This window comes from Apteryx mantelli, chromosome 1, assembly GCF_036417845.1.
Source record: "Apteryx mantelli isolate bAptMan1 chromosome 1, bAptMan1.hap1, whole genome shotgun sequence".
In the NCBI taxonomy this organism is placed as follows: Eukaryota; Metazoa; Chordata; class Aves; order Apterygiformes; family Apterygidae; genus Apteryx; species Apteryx mantelli.
In genome coordinates this window covers 144,563,736-144,587,671 of record NC_089978.1, presented here as the reverse complement: position 1 = coordinate 144,587,671, position 23,936 = coordinate 144,563,736, and the positions used below count along the sequence as shown (strand labels likewise).

Here is a 23,936-nt window from a genome sequence, read left to right as displayed (position 1 = left end):
GTGAAGTTTTGTGTCCTTTCAGTAAGATTTCACATGTGACCAAATGATACCTTGGTTTTTAAATGCTCTATGGTCTGCTTTTAAAAAGCAAAAAATCTCTTTGTTTGCAGGCTGGCAGAGCTTTGTGCTTAGTCAAAAGTTTCCAGACCTGAATATGATTTTTCTATATGAATTTCCATATTCAACCCTGAAGTCAGTAAAGCTTTCAGACCTTTGAGTTTTGCTTCCTAATTCTTCCAGCTCCCAGAGGGGAAAAAAAAGGTCATTAAAATCAGGGTTTTCTTTCTTTGCTGTTTTTGGTGACTGGGTTTCCTGTTTTCCCATTGTGCCACATGCACTCCTATATTTTGTCTTGTTTTTCATTTTGTTTGTTACTATGTAGCAGTGATCATGGGGTCCTTATGCCCTTGAACTCTACAGATTAGCTCTGAAAGTGCTTCATTGCCATGGGAGCTGTCAGCCTGCAAAACAGAAATGCTTCACAGACCTGGTGTAGTTTGATGCAAAAACCCATCTTGCATGAACTAAAAAATGAATGAGCCAGGCAGACTCTTTTTTCCTTCTAGATTTCTGGCACCATTTTATTTCAGCTGTCACCCTCATGGCAAATTTCAGTTTTCAGTCCAGTGTTTAGTAATGAAACATGGCTCATTGAATCAGACATACTCATTTGCCCTAAAAATGGTATTATAAATATACATGTCAGAATTTAAAGCACTGCTGGAAATTTTATAACTACAAACACATGCATCTGAGTGTTTGATGCAATTCAGGGATTTTTTTCTATGAGTGTGGATGTTCATGAAAGGGCAGGCATGGTTTTGAGGACATGGGGATATTATATTAAAGTTTTAAAATAACTACTTATTCCCCAACCTATAGAAGACTTTATAGAAAAGTGGCTTTCTGTAAAGTTACGATCCAGCAAGGTGCTATAACAAACACTGTGAGTCTCCGAGTGCTGAACAAGAATACAGGCCACGGATGCATTGGAGGTGTTTGCTGGATGTGGGATCATTAGGGGCATGTGGGATCTTGCGCTGGCTTCTCTGGTCCTGGTGCAGGAGGAGAGACATGGTGGTGCAGCTGGTGCTGGGAGGAAGGGCGCTGTGGGGAAGTTCTTCCTTGCTTCTGCAGTCTGTCTCTTGCACCCATTACTTTATGCACCAAACATTGGCCTGACTTACAAATTAGCATTGAACTGCAGATGTATAAAGTGCAGCCACAGAAGTGAAGGAATGGGATAGAGAAGGGTGAGATTTGACAGGTCCAAATTAAGCGTATTTTCATGCAGGGGAACACTTCTCTGGCTGCAACTTATGTCTGCTTTCCATCAAGCACTCTGTGCCTGCATCAAGTTGTTTAACTTTTTGGATACTCAGGTTTTTGAATATTTTCTGCTTCTGCCTTTGCATAAAGGAGCAACTATGAAGAACTAGAGCTGACTTTCCATGAGAAGAGAGTCAGAAATTATTTCTGTGTGTTAGTCATTTAAATAAGCCTGAATGGTGTTGCTTTGCTCCCTTTGCAAAAGTTAAACAAATTAAAAAGGGATGTTGGCTCCTACATTAAAAACTACGTTCAGGTTTTTATTTATAATCCATTGGCATTTTCTAGATTCAAACTTCAACACTATTCATCACCAGAAAGAGGAAGTAAAATGTTAATTAAAGGTTTCAAAAGACTTTAGTATTCTGAGTCTTCCTTTAACAAAGCTACTGAGCACTTCTGGAAATCTGGCTACTTCATGTAAGGACTTAAATGGGATCTGATTTCAAATGATAATTTCAGCTGAACTTGAGTTTTTTTGAAAGTCTTTACTGTAAATCTCATGGATGACTCAAATCTTCTATGGCTTTGATTTCTTCAGTTCTTCTCTATTGATATCTATGTGTATCAAGGTCATATCATTTGGGAACTGCACAGTCACCTTATTGACAGGCTGCAAAAATCTGTTTTTAGATGATCTGGGACAAGAAAGTATCTAATTATTGAGGAGCTGCTTTTCTGTAGCACTGGTGAATAGTCTTCAAGACCAAAGATGGTATTGCTCTTCCTGCTGTCTTTCAGCTGTGGCAGTCCTTTACTAGCTTAAAAACTCACTGTAACGTCTCCCTCCAGCCCTTTACCATAAATGTTCCTCTATCCCCTGAAAAAGACTGAAAAGAGACAAGAGCAGCTAGGGAGTTTTTTCCCCAAACGTGGTCATGGCTTCCCACCTGTGGAGTAGAGCCTTGTCAACTGTTTTATTGATGCTGCATCTTCTCCTACTTAACCTTTGCTGGCTAAAATTTCTGACAAGCTGATTTTGGTTGGTGATCTCAAAGGAAACCAAGGGGTTCAGCACCCTGTTCCTTATGGTAGCCAACATGCTATGATCCTTGAAAAATCCCAAGGAGGTGGACTGAGCAAGGAGAGTTAACCTGATCCAGAGATTGCTGAAGAGGTGTCCTGAGAACCACTAGAGGATGAAATGCAGGAAGAGCAGTCCTCTTGATGTATTTCTCTCTCCTTGTATTTGATGTATATCAGGCACATGACCCAGGAGCAAGATTGTTTCCAGGGCGTGTTGGAGCAGGTTCTGGGAGACAGGCGTTCCACCATTTCTCCCTTGACCACGGGCCAAAGTAGGAGGAGGACCGTTCCTGCCACAGCAGGGTGTTGCACTACCCTCTCAATCCAGACCCCCAAATACTAGGGCAGCCGGTGGGTCCGTGGGCTACATCTACCCTGGGCTGCTGGAGCAGGGGAGGTACGATCAGCAATTTGTTGACAGTGCAAACTGGGAAGGCACTGCAGCAGGGGAGCGCGAGGTGGGAGAAGGAGGGAGAGAAACCGGATGACTCTCCTGTGCAACAAGTGATATGAGACGGATGTGAAAGAGGGTGAGAGTGTGGGGCTTTGCTGTATGTGTTGAGGTAGTGGTAGCTGTAACCACACAGAGGAGGCCATCAGATAGAGGGAATGGTCCAACTGATGGACAAGGTTCCTGTAAGGTCACAGAAGAGAAGTGGAGTGATTGAAGTGGTACAGAGCACATCCTCAGCTCTCTACATCTGTTTTGGAACATCATCTCCACTTTCCCTCCTCTAAAGAAGACGGCTTTTGATGTTTTGCTGATACTGCCTCGTGAATAACTTGTCAAAAAAGTTTTGTACTGAAAGGAAGCTCTTTAAAGGAGTCATTTTTATTATTGAGATTTTTCTTCCCTCTAGGCAGATTAGAAGGAAAAAACAATTTACATATGCATGCATTGGATCTGATCTTTCCTCTCCCCAAACTGACTGGTTGCCATCATCTCCCAGCTAAAATTTGCCACTTGTATGCTATTTTTAGAGCTGAGTTTTAGCCCTGCTCATTCTCAGAGTGCTTTGGAGGTACTGGAGATACAGATTAGAGGTACATGAAGCACGAACATTCCAGTTTTGAACTGTAAACTTCATTGTGGACATTAAATCTAGCAAAACTTGAGGTTGGTAAATTCAATGAAGACAGAATTAGTTAAATATCCTTGTGAACAGCATATTTAAGTGTTCATGTTTCCTACAATTGCCAAGGCATGTGTTTTCCAGTGGAAGGCTGTCTATGTTTTGTTTTTGTTTCATAATTAATTTCTTCAATACTTAAAAAAAAAAAAAAAAAAAAAAAAAGGTTCTTAGCCATCATGACTGCCAAGTAGAGGCAGAAATATGGGGTGTAAGCAGGAAGTGAATCTAAAGAATCCACAATTTTATATGAAGTAAATTAAAAACCTTACAATTTTTAATTCAGGCTCATTACTTCTGGTGGCTCTAGTTAATGGATTTTGCATGTCGCTGATTGGCAATTCTATACTCCCCTTTTATAATCTGGGGTTTAGCAGGAGAACATTAAATCTCTTCCCACAGAACTATATTATTTTTGCAAAAGTCCTTTAATTTTCCAAATATTAAATTGGGGGAAAATGCTACTGCCAACTTCAAATAGTCAACGCTGTTTTTCCTGTAACGATTTGGAAATTATTATCTTTGGCACCTGGAAAACATAAGTCAGTTCATTTTCTTTTTAAAGATTCTTTATGCTCACTCCTGTTTTGCAGGCGACTGAATGATTTTTATAATTATGGTAATCAGCATATGGGGACTGTCATATTTGTTGTAGAATGGCTGTTAGGCCCAGTTGACCAAAATTTTAATTCCAGACTCCTCTATTTTGTAATAACTCTTAACACGAAATGCCTTGTCTTATTGCTGAATGGCAGGGATCCACCTAGCGGATCTGTTTAGCTCATGTTAATAGGAGCAGATACTCTTTCTTCTCTGAAATACTTCTTTCTGGCCCACCATCCAGTGTCTGTGCAGGATAGAGATTCATGGAGGGAGTGCTGGGAGTCTCCGTGGTTGACTCTGTGTCAGCTAAGGTTCATGGGACTGTTGTCCTCTACTTGTACATCTGCTGATCATGTAAAGCAGGTAAGACATGATATTTGGGACCCGGAGTAAATAGATACTGGCAAAGAATGTTGTTGCAGAGCCGCTAGTTGCTACTTGCTTTAGAACTGGTGCAATAAAGAAACATTTTAATGAGGAAAAATAGAGGGCACCTAAACTTCTTCATCTCTTCCAAGACCTGAATTAAAAGTAACAAAAGCAGAAACATCTTTTCACCATTATTTCTCTGTGATTTGGAAATACATAAATATGGTAAGCCTTGCTCTGTTCTCTATTCCTGATTATTGCCTGGGATGGAAGGAACGTATTTCGGTGGATTTTAGACATTTGTCTCCCATTTCTGTACCTCCAGGTTCTAATTGACTGGATAAATGATGTGCTGGTGGAGGAGCGAATCATTGTCAAACAGCTTGAAGAAGACCTTTATGATGGGCAGGTGCTGCAGAAGCTGCTAGGTGAGTTCACATGAGAGAAGAAGGCCCCGAGGACTGGAAGGGGCCCAAAATTAATTCTCTCCAAAGCTGCAGATGGCAGCCAGTCTGTGCAGTAACTCACCGGCTCACCAGAGGTGCAGATTGTTTTGCTGATAGCTGCAGTGTCAACTTCTCCATCTGTTCTCAGGTAGTGTTTTGAAAGGGGAGGAAATCAAGATGATTTTTAGGTATCTGATTTGTGGACTAAGAAGAGCCAGACAACTGTAATGTGGCAGAGAAAAGGTGAAGAGATGAATGTTTATGATGGGGGGGATCAAGCAGAAGCTATGTAGGCCAAAATTTTGTCTGTGGAGTTCACTCCTGAAAGCTTTTGAGATGAAAACTTTTTTGAGATCATAATAGAATTATTTTTAGAAACATTTTTGATAAACAGAGAGTGCATGATGGCAGGCACATACTCCTAATGTGCTGTTATGCGTGTAGGGAGGAATGATGCATGAAGAGTTATACTCATTTAAGCAGTCGTGATTTGGCAACCCCCTCGCCTCTTTGCAATCTAGTGTTCACTCAAGAAGCACAAAGGAAGAAACTTCTAATGACGATGCAGTGTTTCATGGGGCGCTTCTGGCACACAAAGAGCCTTTAAGCTCCAAGTGCCGTGGTAAATACACTCTGGTTGTCTCTTGGGAGACAAATAAGTAAAATGAAAACAATCTATCTATGATATGTTTTCAAGAGTGGGCTGGGATATGGGCTGTATGTATCAGAGTGGGGCAAGAGGATTTAATGGTGATAATTTCATTGGCTCTGATGGATACTACTTACTGAATTTTCTGTGTATGCTACTTAAATAACAGGCCTGCAGTGTTTTGGTGAACATTCACAAGCTTTTAAACATTGGTTAACAACAACTGATTTGTGTGCAATTAAAACTCCCCCAAAATATCTTGAGGAACAAAATGAGAGTGCTTTTGACACTGCTCTATTAGACAGCAACCGAAACCCCTCCAGACATGGGGAAGTGAGGTGGTGCAGAGTTAACTTTGGCTGGGGAGTGTTTGCATGAATACAAAACAGTTACGGGTTTGGGGCAGCATCCAGTGGGTTATGTTATGAGAATTTTCAGCTCTAGTGTGATATTTTTAAATAAGGCTGTTCAGAAATTGGAGTTCAAGTTTTTTATTGCTACTTAAGTCTCTGTGTGGGTGACCTCACCAGTCTTAACACCAAGGTGTGCTCCCTCTTACTGCGGCTTCTCCAGAAGCCCTTTGAAGTAATTGGGGTGAGCTGGCGTTCCTCTAAGCGTCCTTTCTGGGATGCTGGGAACAGTATCGCAGACAGACTTGCAAATTTGCTTCAGTCTCTCTTGCTGAAGGTAGTAATTGGCGTGTGACCACAGTCTGACTGCAGAGGATAATAGGAGGGCAGAATCGTACTTCCCGTTGTAGACACTGCTGTTTCAGCTGATGGTAGTGTGTTTTATTGTAGCCATTTGTCAGAGGGAGTGTAAGCAATCAGTGGTGTGCGCAGAGGCCATGGTTGCACCCTCAGGTCCGCAGACATTTGCAAAGTGCTTGGTTGTACATGCACACGTAGCTCAGCTGGACTCAGCAGCATATCTTATGGGAGGAAAGTTAGGCAAGTTTATCTTTGCAGTCTTGAGGCTTTAACTGCACTGGCTTTTTCTCATCTTCTTCCTGTTGGGCCGCCGACTGGAGAGCCAATGCATCTCCCCTGCCCTAAAGCCCTCACAACTCATCATCAGTCTCACGTTGTCACAGCACAAATTCTTCAGTGCTGTCTTGATTTCTTCAGCAAGAGGCGTGCTGCTGAGTCTAGCCATCCTTGTGCTGCATGAGTGGCGCGAGAGGCAGCAAAGCACATCCCACTGGTGGTGGTGCTCCTGGCGCTTGGGGTCTTGCAATTAAGTCAGCCGTTGGTTTCACACTTGTCTGCTCTCCCTTTGCCAACAGCAAAGGCTAACACAGTAGGGTCATTAAACCTCAACTAGCAGTTACCATCCCTTGCGTGGGAGAGACATTTCAGGAAGGTCTGTGTCTTGAGGAGCAGGCAGAAGAAATGATAGGGGAAAGACAGCAACTTGTCAACGGGCTTGTTCTGAAGCAGCTCTGAGATTAGCAGGTGGCTGTGCAACTGGTTGGGAAGGGCTCCCTGCTTGGTTGGTTTGTCAAGGTGCAGGCAGTGCCTCCGAGAGAGACTGGAGCGGCTTGGTGTTCCCTGTGGCAGGGGGAGAGAAAATCAGTTTCTGCTTGGTGACTGGCAGTTCACCTGCACTGAGAATAGATAGGAGTCGTAACACATGACCAAAATGTGAACATTGTAGGATAGGTTTTTATTTATTTGTTTTTTAAGATATAAGGTCATTTAAAATCATATTTAAATGCTTTAGCAGTCAGTTTAAAAAAAACCTCAGGGAGATCTTGGCTAAAGAACACTTTTCCCATTTAAATTTTCAGATATTGATTAAAAAAAAAATTCCTACTCTATATTGATAGAAAAATTCAAAATGTTCAAAGCATTCATGAATTGATGATGTGTAAGTCTCTTCTGTTTGGTTTACTGAAGTACTTTTGTGTTTCTGTCACTGTTATTTTTTTGTTTGTTTTTATATCTATAGCTAGGTAAAATGTCCAAAAGAAAAGCACTCTTGAATTTGAGAGCAGAAATATTTCCATTATTGGAATAACATGTTCTGACAACTCTGAAATGTTTCTAAAAGAATGTTGAAGCCTCTCCTGTCTTGGGACAACTGTTTCAGTGAAGTATGTTTTTGTTGCTGTTGTTGTTGTTTTAAAAACAGCAATAATAATATATAATTGGAATATGCTCAACCAGTCCTGCCTTCCTAGTCCCAACAGCACAGAAAGTTTGACCATTTTTTCCCCAGGCTGGAGGGAGAAAAGAGATCAGCTGTTCCCACTGCTCTGGCGGCTGCAGAACTCTTTACCCTCCCCTTCCCCAGCTTTCTTTTTGAGAGAGAAAAGTTCATCTCCAGTGTCTTTGGCGAGGATCACAGTGCAGAGGAAGAAAAGAATGACTCGTGTATGATTTTGGCGACAAATAACTGTATTACAGAAACAGAGTTCAGCTTTTAGTAATGGCATTTAACAAAACTTCCTGCATTAATTCATTTTTAGAAGTAATCAACCATCTTGACAACATGACAATATTCTAACTATTTACTTACTTTTTTAAAATTAGTTTCACTAAACCAGTATGAATCTATGGGTGGATACTCTTTTGAGGGTTTGAGGAGGCACACTTTGCTTTACTTTAAATTCAGACCTTCAGCTAAGCTGAAATAAAGCTTGTTAGACTAAAATAAATGTCCACACAAGTATTTCTTTTTTTTTTTTTTGTGTCCCAGATTAACTTCCTTTATTAGAAAAGTCCATTAAACTGGTGCAAATTCCATGTGGAGAGAAGGCTCTATTGTACTAAGTGTTTTTCAGCAGTGAAAGAAAACAGGAGGCACAACTGTTATTGCTAACTTGGTGCCTATCTGAAAGTTATATATTTTGAAACTCAATTGGGAGCATGTTCTGCCAGACCTTATCTGTTCTCCACTGCAGGGTTTATTGGAGTTAACACGCTTTGATGAAAGGTTTGCTTTCAGCCATTTGTTTTCTGAGGGTAATCGCTCTGTTGTAAAAATTTTTAGCTGAGGCCAGCTCTGATGGCTGGTGCTCTGTGCTCTTTATTCCCACCCAGGCCCTTGTTCCATCTGATATCTCCTGTTCTTTTTCTTGTTGCTGTCTCTAAATACAGAAAAATTGGCTGACCGTAAACTGAATGTGGCAGAAGTAACGCAGTCTGAAATTGGTCAGAAGCAAAAGCTGCAGACAGTGCTGGAAGCTGTCCATGACTTGCTGCGACCCCATGGCTGGACGATCAAGTGGAACGTTGACTGTAAGGGTGCTTTTATGCCTCCTCTCGGCTTCCCAGACCAGGAGGATATAGTAATCAATAGGTTGATCAGCTTCTCTGTGCTCCAATAGTGTGTTTTTTTATTTATTTGCATAGAGACTGTTACCAAATCCATGTATGGGTTGTACCTGATACTCACCTTCTCATGTAGTCTTTGTTTAAGCTTCACCAGACATGCAGGGCTATGGGATAATTGAAGGATGTTTTCTGTTAAGCATATGCTTTAATTAAAATGTTTTCTGTTTGCTTCCTGAAGTTGAATCCCTACAGTTAAGAGAAATTTGTTAGACGTTCAATTACTAGAGGATGGTCTAAGCCTTCAGGCCACCACAGTGAGAGGCAAGGGCCTGCTTAGAGATGTAGCTTTTGACAGACTAAGCCGAAAGTGCACTCAGTTCCAGTCTGACCCATTACATTCCAAAAGTGAGAATGGAGTTTGAGAGGTCCCTTCATCCAGGTAGTGGATGGTGTTCGTCTCTCACAGGCAACCAAGCTTGTGCTACCACTTTCAAAGTCTGCTATAAAAGCAGGATTTTGCAGTATTCTCCAGTGGAGGGAGAACGATGATTGAATCCAGCTCTATTTCTTCATTGACTAGAGAGGGAGCTGAAGTTTCTCCTAAGTTAGGTAGATAACATGAAGGCAGGGCTGGGTCTAGGCTTTGCTACCTGTAAAATTATTTTGTAGACTTTATTAATTCAGGAAAAAGAAGAAAGAAGACCATGCTTACCATAGTCTTTTTTCAGTTTCGCAGCTTTTTTTCCAGAGCTGTTTGTTTAAAATCAGGCTTCAATATGCTTACATTTGCTTCTTTTTCCATGTTCCTTGCAGCAATCCATGGCAAGAATCTGATTTCCATTCTTCACCTGCTGGTAGCTTTGGCAATGCATTTCCGGGCTCCCATTCGACTGCCTGAACATGCGTCTGTACAAGTGGTAGTTGTACGGGTGAGTATGAACAGGTATGAGAATGCGATCAGAATAATCACTGGTTATCATGCTGATTTTATACTACAGGCTGCTTCTATCCATTGTCCCTCTGCCATTCTTCAGTTAGAAAATTCTTGTCCTAGTTGTTCAGTGAATCCTGGTCCTGGGAACCCATCTTTTTCCATATTTAAATATGGTCCTAAGAATATCATATGCCTAGTATGCTTGGGATTGCTGTTTGCTACCGCAGTATCAAGTTAAAAGCATGTGATGGGATATTGTGTGAAAGAGAATGGTGCCTCTAACTTTTGGCAATTTAATAAATGATTTCTGCCATTTGTAGAGAAGCCATTCAAACACAAATAGTACATGGAGGAGTTTCAGCATGTAGAATCTCCCTCGTTTGGAAATCCTGTCACTGATGATGTTTTCCCCCAAAGATGTATTATTCAGACTTTGACTTGTTGTTTTCCTTGGTGTGCTTGGTGACTTTCATCATTTCTTTCAAAGCCTTGTGTTTTTGTTAGCTTTCATTAGTTATGGGAAAGAGATCTGACTTGAGGAACCTTGACTTCTTGTCTCCTGCCCTAGATATTGCTATATTTATTCCTTTCTCTGCTTGGTGTTGACCATTTCCTGTCAGTCTACAAACACGCTATTTTCAGAGCATATGTACTCTGGCTTTTTATCTTGCCTTCTATCCCAGCAGAGGCTTCCATGGCAGTATTGTCTGTAGCATTTGAACCCGGCTTTTCCAAACAGCTGTTGAAATACTAGGTAGAGCTGTTCCAGCTGGCTGCTCTCCTGGTCACACCATGACTGTTCGCGGTGGCGGGCAACACTGTTGTTGTGAGGCAGACTCAGTTGCTAGCAACAGGCTGTGCAAGTGCCTTCTGTACATTTACTGTTAGGGCTGTCAGATTTTTAAATAGGATTCCTTTCAAGAACCGGGAACGTAAAATGGTCTCATACTCTGCTTTGCAAATGCGAATCCCCTTACATGATGAAATTGCATGGTGGTTGATTAGGCAAGCCTCACATTGCATTAAATTAAATGATGGCATTTTCCAGGCTGCCTGCCTGAGTGCTTTAGAGGCACAGGGTATGGTGTAAATGGGAACTAATGGATACTCCCTAGCTCACAATAAATGTATGTGTTATCGTTTAGAAGTGCTTTTGAACTGCTTTCAGACAGTTCTTTCAGGCAGTCTTTTCATTTTAGGAACTGTGAGTTAGGTATAAAGCAGCATGACCAGGAAGAGAAGATTGATTTCCTTTTTATCTTCTTTTGATTATCTTAGAAGGGTGTGGGGAAAAAATGTATGTATAAAGTGATCAGCAGTCCTTCAACCTGTGACGTGTCAGAAAAAAACTGTAAGAGGAGATGTTTCCCTTTCCCTGTCCTTCTTTACAGCTCCAGGACACCCTCCTGTAGTGGAGCAAAGGCTGTGGAGAAGGTGGCTTTACATCCTTTCACACTGGAGGGGTAGAGAGAAGACACCTACAGAGAGGATCTGGTTCACCAGAGTCCTGAGTCTTGACATGAGGCAGGGTTGAGGTGAGGATGGGGTGAGATGAAGGCTGACGGAAACTAGGGAAGGAAAGAAACAGCAGCTCCCGTGTCCTCAGGGGAGTGCTCAAAGGTGTCAGAGCAGTAATACAAGGTGAGTTAATACATAGCACGAGAGGCCAAGTAGAGTCTGGTGTCCTGGAGGTGGTTATGGCAACTGCGGGCTGTGAGCCTCCCTTAGCTGGGCCCATGCGAGACGGGGCTTTTTTCAATCCTCCTATCTCATTGCCAGGCAGAGCTTGCAACTCTTCACCTTATTTTTATTTAAATGGAAGGGAAAGCATAGTATAAACTGAAACATGTTTCTTCTGCAGTGTTTCTAGAACAGTAATCTTTGCCTTACAGTTTGGTAAATTGGATTTTTGTAGTTCATCATTCATCATCTAGTTTAAAAATACATGCTGATTCAGTAACACAGATCTCTAAATGGATTTTGGCCTTTGTTATACTAAGGACAAACAGAAGAATGGTTATGAGGTTAGCATTATGCCTAATCCAAATAAGAAAACTATTATAATATAGATTATTATTATTATCAATATTATTGTTAAATGATCTCTTATTAAATATCCCATTCATGATTAGGTTTCTGCCAAACTAGATCATGATAAACACCTCTTCTTGCCTGAAGTGCATTTAAAGGGATTAACCAACAGTTTATAAAGTGACTTCTTCGTAAAATTACAGAATTGACCCAGGAGCAAGAAAACCTTGCAAGATATTGTGGGGGTGTTGTGCAAGAACACACCCACACTGAAATTTTCAAAATCAGTTAAGTCCCACTTTCATGGGACACTTAGGTTTTTCATTGTCAATATGCTGAGCTGTTGGCACATCATGCAGCTTCTTGCCCAGAAGGGCAGTTCTCACAATATGAAAATGCCAGAGTTGTACTGGCTTAACAAGTTGCTGCTTAGCCAAGTTAGTGTGTGCATTTTCATAGCCTGTGTCAGAGCAATGCAGAATACCTTACTAGCTTGTGTAAGTGCTGTGGACTTTGTTTTCTGATTTTCAGTGACCTGCCTAGTAAATGGAACAATATTATGACAGCACTGTGCTACAGGGAAAGTATTTATCGAGCTCTCCAAAGACAGGTGGTGATTTTACTCTTCTCTGAAATTCTGCCCTTTCTTAAGAATCTTGATTGGTTCTCAGGTGCTAGACTAAGACTTTCCTGTGTTGCTAGATTCTGGTTTTTGATTAAAATAGAATGTTTTAAGCACAGCAGTACACGTCCAAGTTATACATGAAATGCCTAGTAGAGCAAGGATTTAGGTGAGTCTTTTAGTTAAGATCTTATTGATAGCCACTTCAGGTGCTGAGTTAAGAGTCTAAGATTGTACTTGTTTTAATACTTGTGTCATTCAACATTTGCCTCTTGTTCCAACCTTCCTCAATTAGGGCAGGGAGGGAGAAACTTTGTGGTTTCAGTGCCTACTTCCAGTGAGAACTGAATATCCTGAGATTTTTCTCCCAGCTGATTCTACCTCCTGATATTTGAAACATGAATTTACAGCGCATAAATGCTCAGCAGTGATTCAGGAAAGCAAAAGTATTATTGGAAATCAGTGTAAAAATTGTTAAGGCATACTGTATGTCGGTTATTTTTACAGGGCTCAGTAACTGTTGTCTTCTGCACTTACCTTTTCTCATTTTTAAAATTGCAGCATGTGCCACCTTGGTGCCCCTGGGAGATCTGAGGTATTTTTGCAGTAATTTTCTTGAAGTCTGAATTGCAGGCTGAAAGGTCAGAGGCAAAGCAGGGTGGAGAATAAATATATCTGGTGGCCGTGATGCAGAAAATCAGAGTTTTATTAAAGATTGGCATTTGTTTTTGGATTGCAAGGCTGAGGGACCTAGGCTTGTTGTAAGAACAGCATGCTCAGCTGCCTGTTAGGCAGCTACAGAGAAAACTGCTGCCATTTCTACCCCTTGGGGAATCAGTGTTGGCATCCATTCTTCTTTCTCATCAACTGTTTGGAGGCATTATTCACTAGTCACCACTTACTGCGTTTTTTTGCTCACAGTTTATAGCTTCTTCCCCCTGAAGTACATGGTGCCTGGAAGGTGTGCAGAAACCTGTGTTAGTAGAGCAGAGGCTTGTTGGGATGGAATAAAGGCAACATTGTTTTGTATTCAAGAAAATACTGCCCTGTCAGATGCTTCCTCATTTTTCCATCCGTGCTGTCATCCTAGCTTGTTTTACCAAACCTTCTGACACAAATCCTATGATGCCCTTAGGGGAGCAGAATTAGATGCATTTGTGATAGGGAACTGAGGTATCTGCAGACATGGCCAGCTGGCTAGATCTCGTGCAGGGCCAGGTGCTGGCATGAATGGTGGCAGCAGAATGGTGGGAGACAACTGCTCCCACCATGCTTTCAGCCAGGTTCCCTGGGTGGCTTGAGAAAGCAACACTGCCTTCATTTTTTGAACAGGGAGTGGAAGGGAAGGAATACTTGCTACTGGTTTTTAGGTTTAAATTTTTATTCCTTACATTGCTTCTGGGGAAGGATGTGTTTCTCTTCAAAGCTGTTCTCCCTAGTAAGTTCTTGTTTGGGGTCACCTGGTGAAAATGATTTAGATGGCATGTGTATGAAGAACTGGTGCCTCGCAGGGGAGGTTTTCCTGCTCACCAGAGCTAGCAGCTCTTCTTGTTAACTGTGCTGCAAGTCTTGCTGACAAGACCTAGTTCCTAGATAACTGCTGGGATGTGAGCTCTTTGTGACGGCTCCTTCAACTTGGAGAAGAAAGGAAAAAAATTCCCCCTTTTCAGTCAGAAGGCTATATCCCATAATTTTGGAGGGGACCCATATACTCAGTGGAAGGACATGTTAAGGAAGTTTTGGAATCAAGTAAATGTACTTCCAGGCTCCAGTGAGAGGCATGAGCCATGTCTCCAAAACTCTGGAAAGGCTCAGAAACATTTGGTCCCACCTCTGTTAGGGGGCTGTGTCTTAATAGAGTCTGGAGAAAGCTGTTTTGAAATTGAACCTCATCAGATGTTATCTCTTTGTTGGGTGTAAGAGCTTATGCAGAAAATCACCTGAGGAAAGAAAATCCAATAAAAGGGAAATAATTTCCACTGTGAAATCACTAGTCTTGCTTTTTGTGCTCCCTGCATTTCCTTGGCGGATGTGCTCCTGACAGGAGCATGACTGATGGCCTCAGCCAGACGCCTGCTCCTGGAGAGCCTCCCATCCGCACTGAGCTCTTTGCCAGTGCACCTAAGCCCTGGCCTGGGGGCAGCAGTCCTTGTTATTTCAGTCCAGACCCCTCCTGAGAGCCAGGCTGCCAATTGTGTCAAAGCGTTGGTTGATTCCGTGATACGAACAAGCATCCCTGGGGAACTTAAGACAGGGCTGACAAACTCTCTCTAATTTGTGTTCCAGGCAGCATGTTGCCTCTGCTCTCAGGAGAATTGCTAATGACTGTATAGGCTGTAGATCTACATACGTTTCCCAAACGTTCATTTGGCCGTTGGCCTGACAAATGCCGCTGCTCTAGGACTGAGCCCTCCTGTGTCAGCCCTTCCGCTGCAAAACTTGGTCTTAGCAGGCACGTTTTATACAGCGTCTCCCCTGGATTTCTGAAATACGATGAAAGCTGCAGAACCCCTAATGAGCTTGTCCTGTATTAATGCATTCTCAGTTTCTAACTTCCCTTTCGGTTTCCAGAAACGTGAAGGTCTTCTTCAGACCGCTCATGTTACGGAGGAGCTCACAACTACGACAGAGTAAGCACAAAATGCTTTCTATTTAGTGTCAGAGTGTGTCTGTGGGTGCATGATGTGAAATCATTTACAGAGACAAAGCAGAGACGTAATTTTCCTCGCTACTGCTGCTAAATTAACAAAATCCCATGCATTGCCTTTTTAAATATGCAGAAACAACTTTGTTTCTGGAAACATGTTGCAAAGCAGAAATGAATCTTCTTTGCAGTCTTGTGTTACAAAAGCTTTTCACTGGGTATTTCATTGAGAATGAACTTTGTGGAATTTTTTTTTTTGCTGCACGTAGCCATGTATAACCAATTTCTGCCCAGTGCTGTTGCCTCTCTCAAATAAAGGGCCAGTGAAGATATTTTGGGAAAGAATTAAGCAATTCCTTGAAATACCTTTCAAAACTGGAGTGATACCCCATAAAAGGTGGGAGGAGAGATGTTCTCTATTTCATATAGCGCCTCAAGAAAAAGAGCTCAGCAAAAATAAATTAAACAAACCTCTTCTCTCCACAGTTTTTGCAATGACTTTACTTGGCTTTATGTTTTTACTTTTTTTTTTTTTTTTTTTAAACAAGGAAGAGCTAGACACGCACTTTGGCTGCAAATAAAAGCTGAGAGTCTTCTTCATGTGGCCTGAAGGCAACTCTTCTAACAGGGGCTTACATGAGCCCTCCTTCAGTTTATCAGTGTATTGGCTCCCTGTAGAGTTGGCTCAGCTTTCCATGACTTTGAAGATAAATGAAATACCATGTGGCTTGCTCGGCAGGGAAGATCTTTCAGATGGAAACGTTCAGAAATTAGATCATAACATTTCTGTGTGGACATTAAAGATCTCATAGTGTTTTTTGTAGGATCAGAGCTTTGCCTCAGTATTTTGAGCCAAAATTCTTCCCTGCACTCCTGTGTTCTTGAACAATGTGTTTAGCTTGTCCTCTCCTTCAGATGTGGTTCGTAAGATGCAAACTGTGCAGTGGGTTTTGGACATCTTTAGCGAGAAAGATGCTTACAGATAGGCATGTGGGTTTATACATGTGTTTTATTAAGTTCTTTAATATCATACAATATTAAGAGGTTAATATGTGTTGCATACTCAAATATAAGTAGAAGTACAAAAAACTCCAGAACCAGCAGAATCCAACTTTTATTAAATACTTTCAAATTTCCCTGTGCAGATCGGGGCCTGATTCTCAGCTGATAATCATCTGCATATGTCTGGTGATGTCACTGGCTGTGGATATGATTCATATGTAGCTGTATTAGTTACATAACATCCAGAGATGATATATGTTTTCTTCCTTCAGAGAAAACAGATTAAAAGGGGCTAGATAATACCTAGCCTTGCTCATTCTGAACTATGTGATGTAGTCTCTGCTGACTGTATATGTGGAAACTGTACGCAGAAAGATATATGTTCATTCACTCTTCATCATAAAAATGATTTTGCATAAGAAATCATAATTATATATAAAACATAATTATGCATTTCCATTCATTTCAAATGTATCTTCCTGATGTCACTGGTGGTCTGCTGGGGACATTCCTGCAGCACGTTGGGTCTGGTCTGCAACATGCTCAGCCTTCTAGCTTGGTAGGAGTGGATAGCCCTCGGCGTCTTGCAGGAAAAGGCCCGTCAAGCCCATGGTCTTGTCTTTTCAAAGTGGTTATTCGTGAACTAACCTAGTATTTTTGAATGCTCTGACTTGCAGGATGATGATGGGAAGATTTGGTAAGTAAAAAAGTTGACTCTGAAATTTTTTAATTTATGTCAGGCACAGAAATTATGTCTGTTTTCCTTGAACAGATTAAGACAGTGGATTGAGCAATTCCACAGAGTTGGAATGTATTGCGGGGGCAGGTGTTTTACTGCAGTCAGATGTGGAGCATAATGAGTAGAGCCAGATCATCCTGTCCTTTGCTCTTTGGGCTGGTCTCTATTGATTTTTCACTCATATGTAACGAATGGGGACGCTGCCACAAAGAGCAAGATTTTGTAGTACTGTTCTTAGTGGCTTTCAAGCAAAAATCTTTGCAACACCTGACAATAAGAGTTACGCTTTCTTCAGAGTGTGACTATTTAAATAGTATATACATGAACATATGAAAATTACTGAAGCACAGGTATATGGTAGAAGATCTAAGAAAGCTTTATTTGCTTGTCCACTTTCAGCCATCAATCATTGCCTGTCCTAATTCCTTTGCATGAAGTATCTTATCCCATCCCTGCTCACCAGGGATTTTACTGACCAGAGAACTGGTCTTCTAAACACATAGCAAAAGTTTTGGTGTTGCTTCCAAGAGACTTCTCTCTCTTTTGCATAGCCTGACTCTCACTGTGTTGGTTTTGTTAGTGGCATTAAATCACTTCCACTCATCTGAGAGACGTGAGCTCCTCTAAAGGACTCTATGAGACTAAGAACAGGTCATTTAGTTTCTCTGTTTCCCAGCTGTAATATGTGAATGCTGTCATTTTCCTTCCCAGTAGAATATGTGCATTAATGAGTAAAAAGGTATTTGGAAAATAAATAATGTGAGGGGGGGAGGTATATAACATATATCCTTAAATACCAAAAGAGTTTGGATAATAAATTGGTTTGTTTATTTATTTTACCATAGTAAATATTAAAATGTGTTCTGCAAATGAAAAGAATGTGAACATGGAACAACAGTTGAAACCCCCCCCCCCAAGTTTTTCAGCAATGCTTTTTGATATTTGTTTTTTGCACAACTGCAATTGGTTAGGTTTTTTTTTTTTTTTGGTGCTTTACCTGATGATGACAGTTCAATTTATAATGTCATCCAAAAAACCTCAGTATTTGGAAAATTTCAGTCAGTTCTAAGCTGCCACAGTGTGAAATACTGCACTTCTATATTAAATTTAGTAGATCTTAGATTGGATTAGGTATTGTTACAAAGTGCTCTGAAGATGTTACACTTCTACAGTAATTTAAATTTTCATACTGTGTATTGGGTTAGAAAACACAGGTAAGTAAGCTTTGCTCTTAGTACATCACTGAATCAGGTCTTATTCATGTGTTCAATTTTAAGCTTTACTGAAGTCAAGGATACTGCCAATAAGCTTAAAATTAACAGTAGGAGTATCTGATTTTGATGCTGAGCAGTCATCATGAACATGGCTATAATTATTGCTATACTGTAGAGCACCAAATAAGGTGATGTTTCAGTAGCCCACTGTTTAAGTTAAGACTGGAGCACAGTGAAAATTTATGTTTCATTTTAATTTTTCCCCCACCTGCATATTTTGTGTACAAATTATGAATGGCAGAAAAGGAAAATCAGTGAACGATATGTTTATTTTCAGTTAACCCTAAAATTCCTAGTGCAGTTTGCTCTGGCCTTTGGTTAGGTGCCAAAATAGGGGAATGATTTTAGCTTAAGTCTCTGTCATGTGGTTTTCTAATACAGACCCTCAGGCATGTGACATAACTTGCTTTGCATACTTGGCTGTTACAGGTGTGTTGATTTTTTTTTTTTTTTAACATTGTTTTTATTTTTCTGTAAAACCAGAGCGGGATGCCTTTGACACACTCTTTGATCATGCACCAGATAAACTCAGCGTAGTCAAGAAGGTAAAAAAAAAAATTCACATTTTGTTTTCTACATTGTTTTTTTTGTTATGCTTTTGAAAGATATCCAGAAATATCTGGCAAATAACAGAAGATGATTCTGAAATAATAAAACAGGCTGTGTGTCCCCAGAAGATCACTATTTCAGAGCCAGTGAGGCCTTGATACACTGGCTGCGGTCAGGCTTGTATGGTTGTTCTTGTTTCTTGCATTGTGAGACACACAGACACTGTTAGATTGCAGTCGCGTATTTTGTTTTGGCCTCACCTAAGTGGGATGAAAAGGTTACCTTCCCCAGCCAATTGCTTGTCATCTTATCTCCCTCCTCTCCTGCCAGAGGTTAGCGCTTCCTGTAACAGTATAACTGCTTCTGCAATTGCTCCTGTATCTCATTCAGTCAAAATAGTGCAGGAACAGCTGCTCTGCAAAGTATCTGAGGTAATTTCAGAGCATTCTGACTGGACAGTCATATATGCTTTTATATGCCAGGTGTTGTCCTCCAGCAGAGAGCGACTGGGCTGTAGGGTAACGAGTAACTGGCAGTGGTGGCTTCTTTGCTAGCCAGAATAGTACTTGTGTCTTCAGTCTCCTGAAGAAGCAGCTGCAGTTTAGTTTTCAGCTCATTTTTGTACTACAGATGTTCTTCCACAACTGGAAATCATTTTCCATAGTACCCTGCAATTGAGGAGGAATAGGTAGAAATGTGATTCTCCCATAAACATGTATGCTAAATATAATTGAGTGCTTTCATCCTAGAGCTCTTCTACTTAACGCTAGCTTGAATGATCTTCTGGTTTCTCCTCCAAGGCTAAGCACCATCACACAGCAGGCACATCTGTACACAAACCTGTTTTTCACATGGCTGTTTGTGGTAGGCAGAGTGCAGGGGTAAAGTAGCCATTGATCTCTGCCAGCTTTTGTTAATGTTTTCTTCTGGAAGAGAATGGATAAAGAAGAAACTCCACGTTATTCCATCAGTGTTTTCCAACATGACTATTAAACTACTTAGCAGAACAGTAGTACTCAAAGTTCAGAATTGTAATTTGTCTCTTCACTTTATATGAAATAGAGGTTGTATGCATTTAAAATAATGCTGTTAAATCTATAGCAGATTTTAACTTTCCAAGCTGAAATTTCTTCTAGAGAAATGTTAAAGTTGTTAGAGAATTAAATTAACTCTCTACATGTAATAAAAATGTTAACATGCAGCTCTCTGTCCCTCCTGGGAGCGTTTTAAGCAGGCTGCCAGATCTCCATGCTTGAATATGTTAGTGCGTATTTATGCTCTTGTTACCTACCTGGTTCGTAGGAGCAGGACCTTGCCCAACTGCTTCCTGTGGGAATAGAAGTACATAATACAGACTTGGGGAACATCCTGTCTGCAATTTGCTAATCTATATGCACTGATCGCTTGGGGAACAGAGGCGAGAGTGAAACTGTGTGCTGTTGACATCTTCTTTTGGGAGTCTTAGCTCAGTGCTGGTGATGCCTTGCTCCCCAGCAGCAGATCTTCTCCAAGAACCTGAAGAGATTCATGCAGGCAGTAAATGCAGCTATTGCTTGCTTCATCTTCACAAAGAACTTACAAAAGAACCAATGTCATCAGAGTTTTCCCACAACACTGTAATATGTTTAATGTGCTAGGAAAAATAACTAGAAAGAAGTATGTAATAGCACCATCTGGTGACTTCTGCCATATGTTGCAACAAAAATGTCTGTACTGCTGAGTTGTTTTCAATTTTGTATACTTCTTTATGCAAAAGCAAATAGTTCATGGTGGTATTTATTAAACTTAAAAATGTATTAAAAGAATATGTTAACCCTTTCACATAGACATTGACTATAGTTTCTAACATTGTTGATTCTGGTATTTTCTTTTGTAGTCTCTGATCACTTTTGTGAACAAACACTTGAACAAACTGAATTTGGAAGTAACGGAGTTAGAAACCCAGGTAGGAGACATGATTTTTTGTGTGTATTCTCACTGTGTAAATTACAAATATAAGCCCTTGTTCCATAAAACCTTGTTATGGAGCTGCTTATCTTTGGGTATGTGGATTTATGAGATCGGAGGCTTTATCTTTTAAATAGCAATTACATGCATTGATGTTTGCTTCCTTTACTCATGCTTACACATATTTTATGTTGCTGATAATTTTCACTCCATTTTGTAACGTGAAATTCTTGAATAATTAATATATTCATGTTAATGACTGTAGAATATGGCTGGGTTTCAGGGCAATTTGTCTCTTGGATCAAAGTGGAATGCTGCGAAGCAGTTGCTATAGTTATGGGTGGTTGACAGGTTGTGTCTTTTCTTGCTGTGAGGGTTCATGACGAGCTGGTGTAAGTTCTTAATAACTGGCTGCCTGGGGCTCTCTGAAGGTCTGTGGACTGCAGTGTGCAGTCCATCATAGAGATATCATTGCTAGCTTTGATCACATCAAAGTGGGGGCTGGAAACAATTTTGTGGTTGCAGCACAGGCCTTCATATGCTGCTCTTCATCCTGCTGTTTGGAGCGCATGTGCACTGTGCTTGCTTTCCAGCAGTGTGAATTAGCAAGTCTGAGCTCTTCTACTGCAGTGGCTTGAGTGCCCTTGGTACCCAAGTTAGCTTGTTTAAAGCTCCCTGAGGTAGCCGCCAGCCACCTCAGCCTGCTCCACAGAAGTTCCCTGTCTCTTGCTCAGAACTGGGTAGTGAATATGCTTGGAAATCTCAAGTGAGTGTGAATCTGAATCTTGGTGGCAGTGGGGTAGTTCTCACTCTGCAGGTGAAATTATGCAGATTTCACACATGGTTTTGGCTATGTTTTAATAATGGAAACAAATATTCTTTCCAAAGTCTGCTGAACCTTGGACACATGGTTATCCTAGTGTCCTGGCAAAAAGGGGAGCATGGCATCTAGAGAATTATTCCTGGACTATCAGTAATTGGCTTAACTCTGGCTTAGTCTAGTACCAATCATTCACTGCTATTTTGTAGCTTTGCTGAAGCAAATAGGTGACTTCTCCCTGGATATGTGCTGTCATAAGAAATTGTTGCTCACTGCCTTGGAAGTCTCCAACAATTTATTTTCAAAAAGGATAGTGAATGTCACATACACCATATCAGAATCACAAGTGAGAATTCTGTTTGAAATATAGAGCATCACCCGTAGCTAGCCAGGAAGGTAGTCTGTCTGGTAGGAATGCTGAACAGTATTACTGAAAGTATTTAGTGTAGAATTTAGTATTTACTGAAACCATAAACAATCTGTTTTGGCTTTGAACAAACTTTTTTTGTGAGGTTAGATTTCCTACCTGTGACATGGTAGACTTAATTTCAAGTTCTGATTAAGGCCAGAGATTTGAATGTCCAACTCACCTGAGCTAAAAGAGGGATTGTATTTGAAATGACCACTTACTGTAGTAGTAGAGCTGGAAGTATATTATGTGGCAACATATTTCCTAGGAAGTCTCTTTTTTTTCCTAATTGAAAAAATCTACTTGAACACTGCAGTGAAGTTGGCAATCTTTCTGAAGAAAAAGAATGAGAGTGAGCAAATGCAAGAACATACATACATACATACTTTTACCTCACCCTGAAGTATTCAGTAGTCTTGTGAATAGGGAACTGACTGGAGATACAGTGGACCTTGTTTTCAGTCGCTGCCTCATTCAAACCAAATACTCTGCAGCCCTAGGAGTGCAAATTGTAGGCAGCTCCCAGGTGAATTACTTCTAATTTCTTCTGCTTAGAGCTATTTGCTGTATGTAAATAATTTAAATAGTCGTTGGCACATGATCTTGAATGGGTTAATGTTATAGCTATTGGGCTTGTTTTACTCAGGAAATATGAAATAATGCTACCAGATGTAGGGAGAAAGCCTGGTATCCTGTATTTTTTTTTTTTTTTAATCTGACAAGACAGTAGCTACATCAACAGGCTCCAAAGAACAGACTGGTTCAGCTTGCTGAGCTGAACTGGTGATTGCATGGGTATGGGTGGATTTGGGGAGTAGGTGAAACAAAGCCCTAAATGCTTCTGCTACACTTGCTGTCAATTCCTTGTTATGCCCGAAAGGAACAGCCTGTGCCTCCTGAGCTGTCTTATGTCTCTGCGCTAACAAACAAAAGTGGTAGAAATTGAGGTAGCTAGTTTGGGCCATGCATTCTTTGTTCTGCTTGCTTATGAATACTTGCTTGAAAGCAGATGCTTCCACCTAGGAATGTCATCAGTATTTCTATTTAGTTTGCAGATGGTGTTTACTTGGTATTGCTCATGGGTCTCCTTGAAGACTATTTCGTTCCACTTCACAACTTCTACTTAACGCCTGAAAGTTTTGATCAGAAGGTGGGTAGAAATTCCAGGTTGTATTCTTTTTGCTCTGTTGCCACACATGGTATTTTCCATTCACTGGATCCTTTCTCTTTGTGTGCAGTAAATCAGAGCCTGGCATATTCCTCTCTTCAGGAGCTGTAGCAAAGGTGCACTTGCTTGATAGTTAATAGAATTTGTACTTCTAAAAGTTGTTTGTGAAATCAAGGGATAAATCCCAGTAGTTAAGCAAGAAAGGTATTCTCTTTCTTGCATCAGATGACACACAATGTTCATGAATGTCCAGAAGGAATAAATCAGTAAGTGCTTTGTACTATCTAGTGCTTTGCATAATCAAAGTGACTTATTTACTTAAGTGTTTTCTTAAACTGTAGTACTGTTTGAAGTCCTTTTGTGCTCTGGGTGCCTTACTGTGCTTGACATGACAGTTGAAGCCTGATCTTGCCTAGTATTTACTATGTAAATAGGCAACAAAGACAAAAGGCAAGGGATGGGAAGCTGTGCTTTATCCCCATTCTTTACCCAGGGATTGGCATGAGGATAGAGTAGGTGTCACAGAATAAGTCCGTCCTGAAAACTAACCTCTGATCTCATGAGTGTCTGTTGCCTGACAGCCATCAGTTCTTTTTTCTGTAGTTTCCTTAATGTTCTTACAAACTAAGTGAATAAATATCTTTACTTGATATGTAGATGAGATGCTGTCGTAGAGGAGGTGGTACCTGGGCCATAGTCTTTGGTTGGACTGGGGTTAGAGCCTGTATGCTGAGTGCAGACAGGTAACCTGTTTTGTACCTGACCAGAGCCAGGATGGAGACCCTGATCCTGCCAGGGATGGAGCATGCAGCCAATTGCTTGTCTGAAGTCAACTTGTGAGCATAGAGATCTGGTTTTGTGTCCAGTTCCTGGCAGCAGCATCACCAGCGTTGCTGACTTTAAATTTTGAGAGAAAGTTCTAAATTACTTCTTTCTGTTTGGTAAGGAGTGAATTACTTGCTTTCTT

General features: G+C 40.8%; 1 protein-coding gene across 2 annotated transcripts in view; it reads left to right on the top strand.

The window, feature by feature from the left end:
* Nucleotides 1-23,936, top strand: part of PARVB (parvin beta) — a 51,843-nt gene that overhangs the window by 17,441 nt on the left and 10,466 nt on the right. The window contains exons 1-9 of one of the 2 annotated variants that reach the window (XM_067305431.1): nt 4,391-4,451; nt 4,783-4,885; nt 8,654-8,794; nt 9,644-9,759; nt 14,989-15,047; nt 16,741-16,760; nt 18,560-18,621; nt 20,502-20,570; nt 22,850-22,951. In XM_067305431.1, coding sequence (XP_067161532.1) covers nt 4,404-4,451; nt 4,783-4,885; nt 8,654-8,794; nt 9,644-9,759; nt 14,989-15,047; nt 16,741-16,760; nt 18,560-18,621; nt 20,502-20,570; nt 22,850-22,951 — 720 coding nt within the window. In that variant the 5' untranslated portion in view covers nt 4,391-4,403. Of the gene's footprint in view, nt 1-4,390; nt 4,452-4,782; nt 4,886-8,653; nt 8,795-9,643; nt 9,760-14,988; nt 15,048-16,740; nt 16,761-18,559; nt 18,622-20,501; nt 20,571-22,849; nt 22,952-23,936 lie in introns of those variants that run through there. The other variant, XM_013947869.2, reaches the window with a different exon arrangement.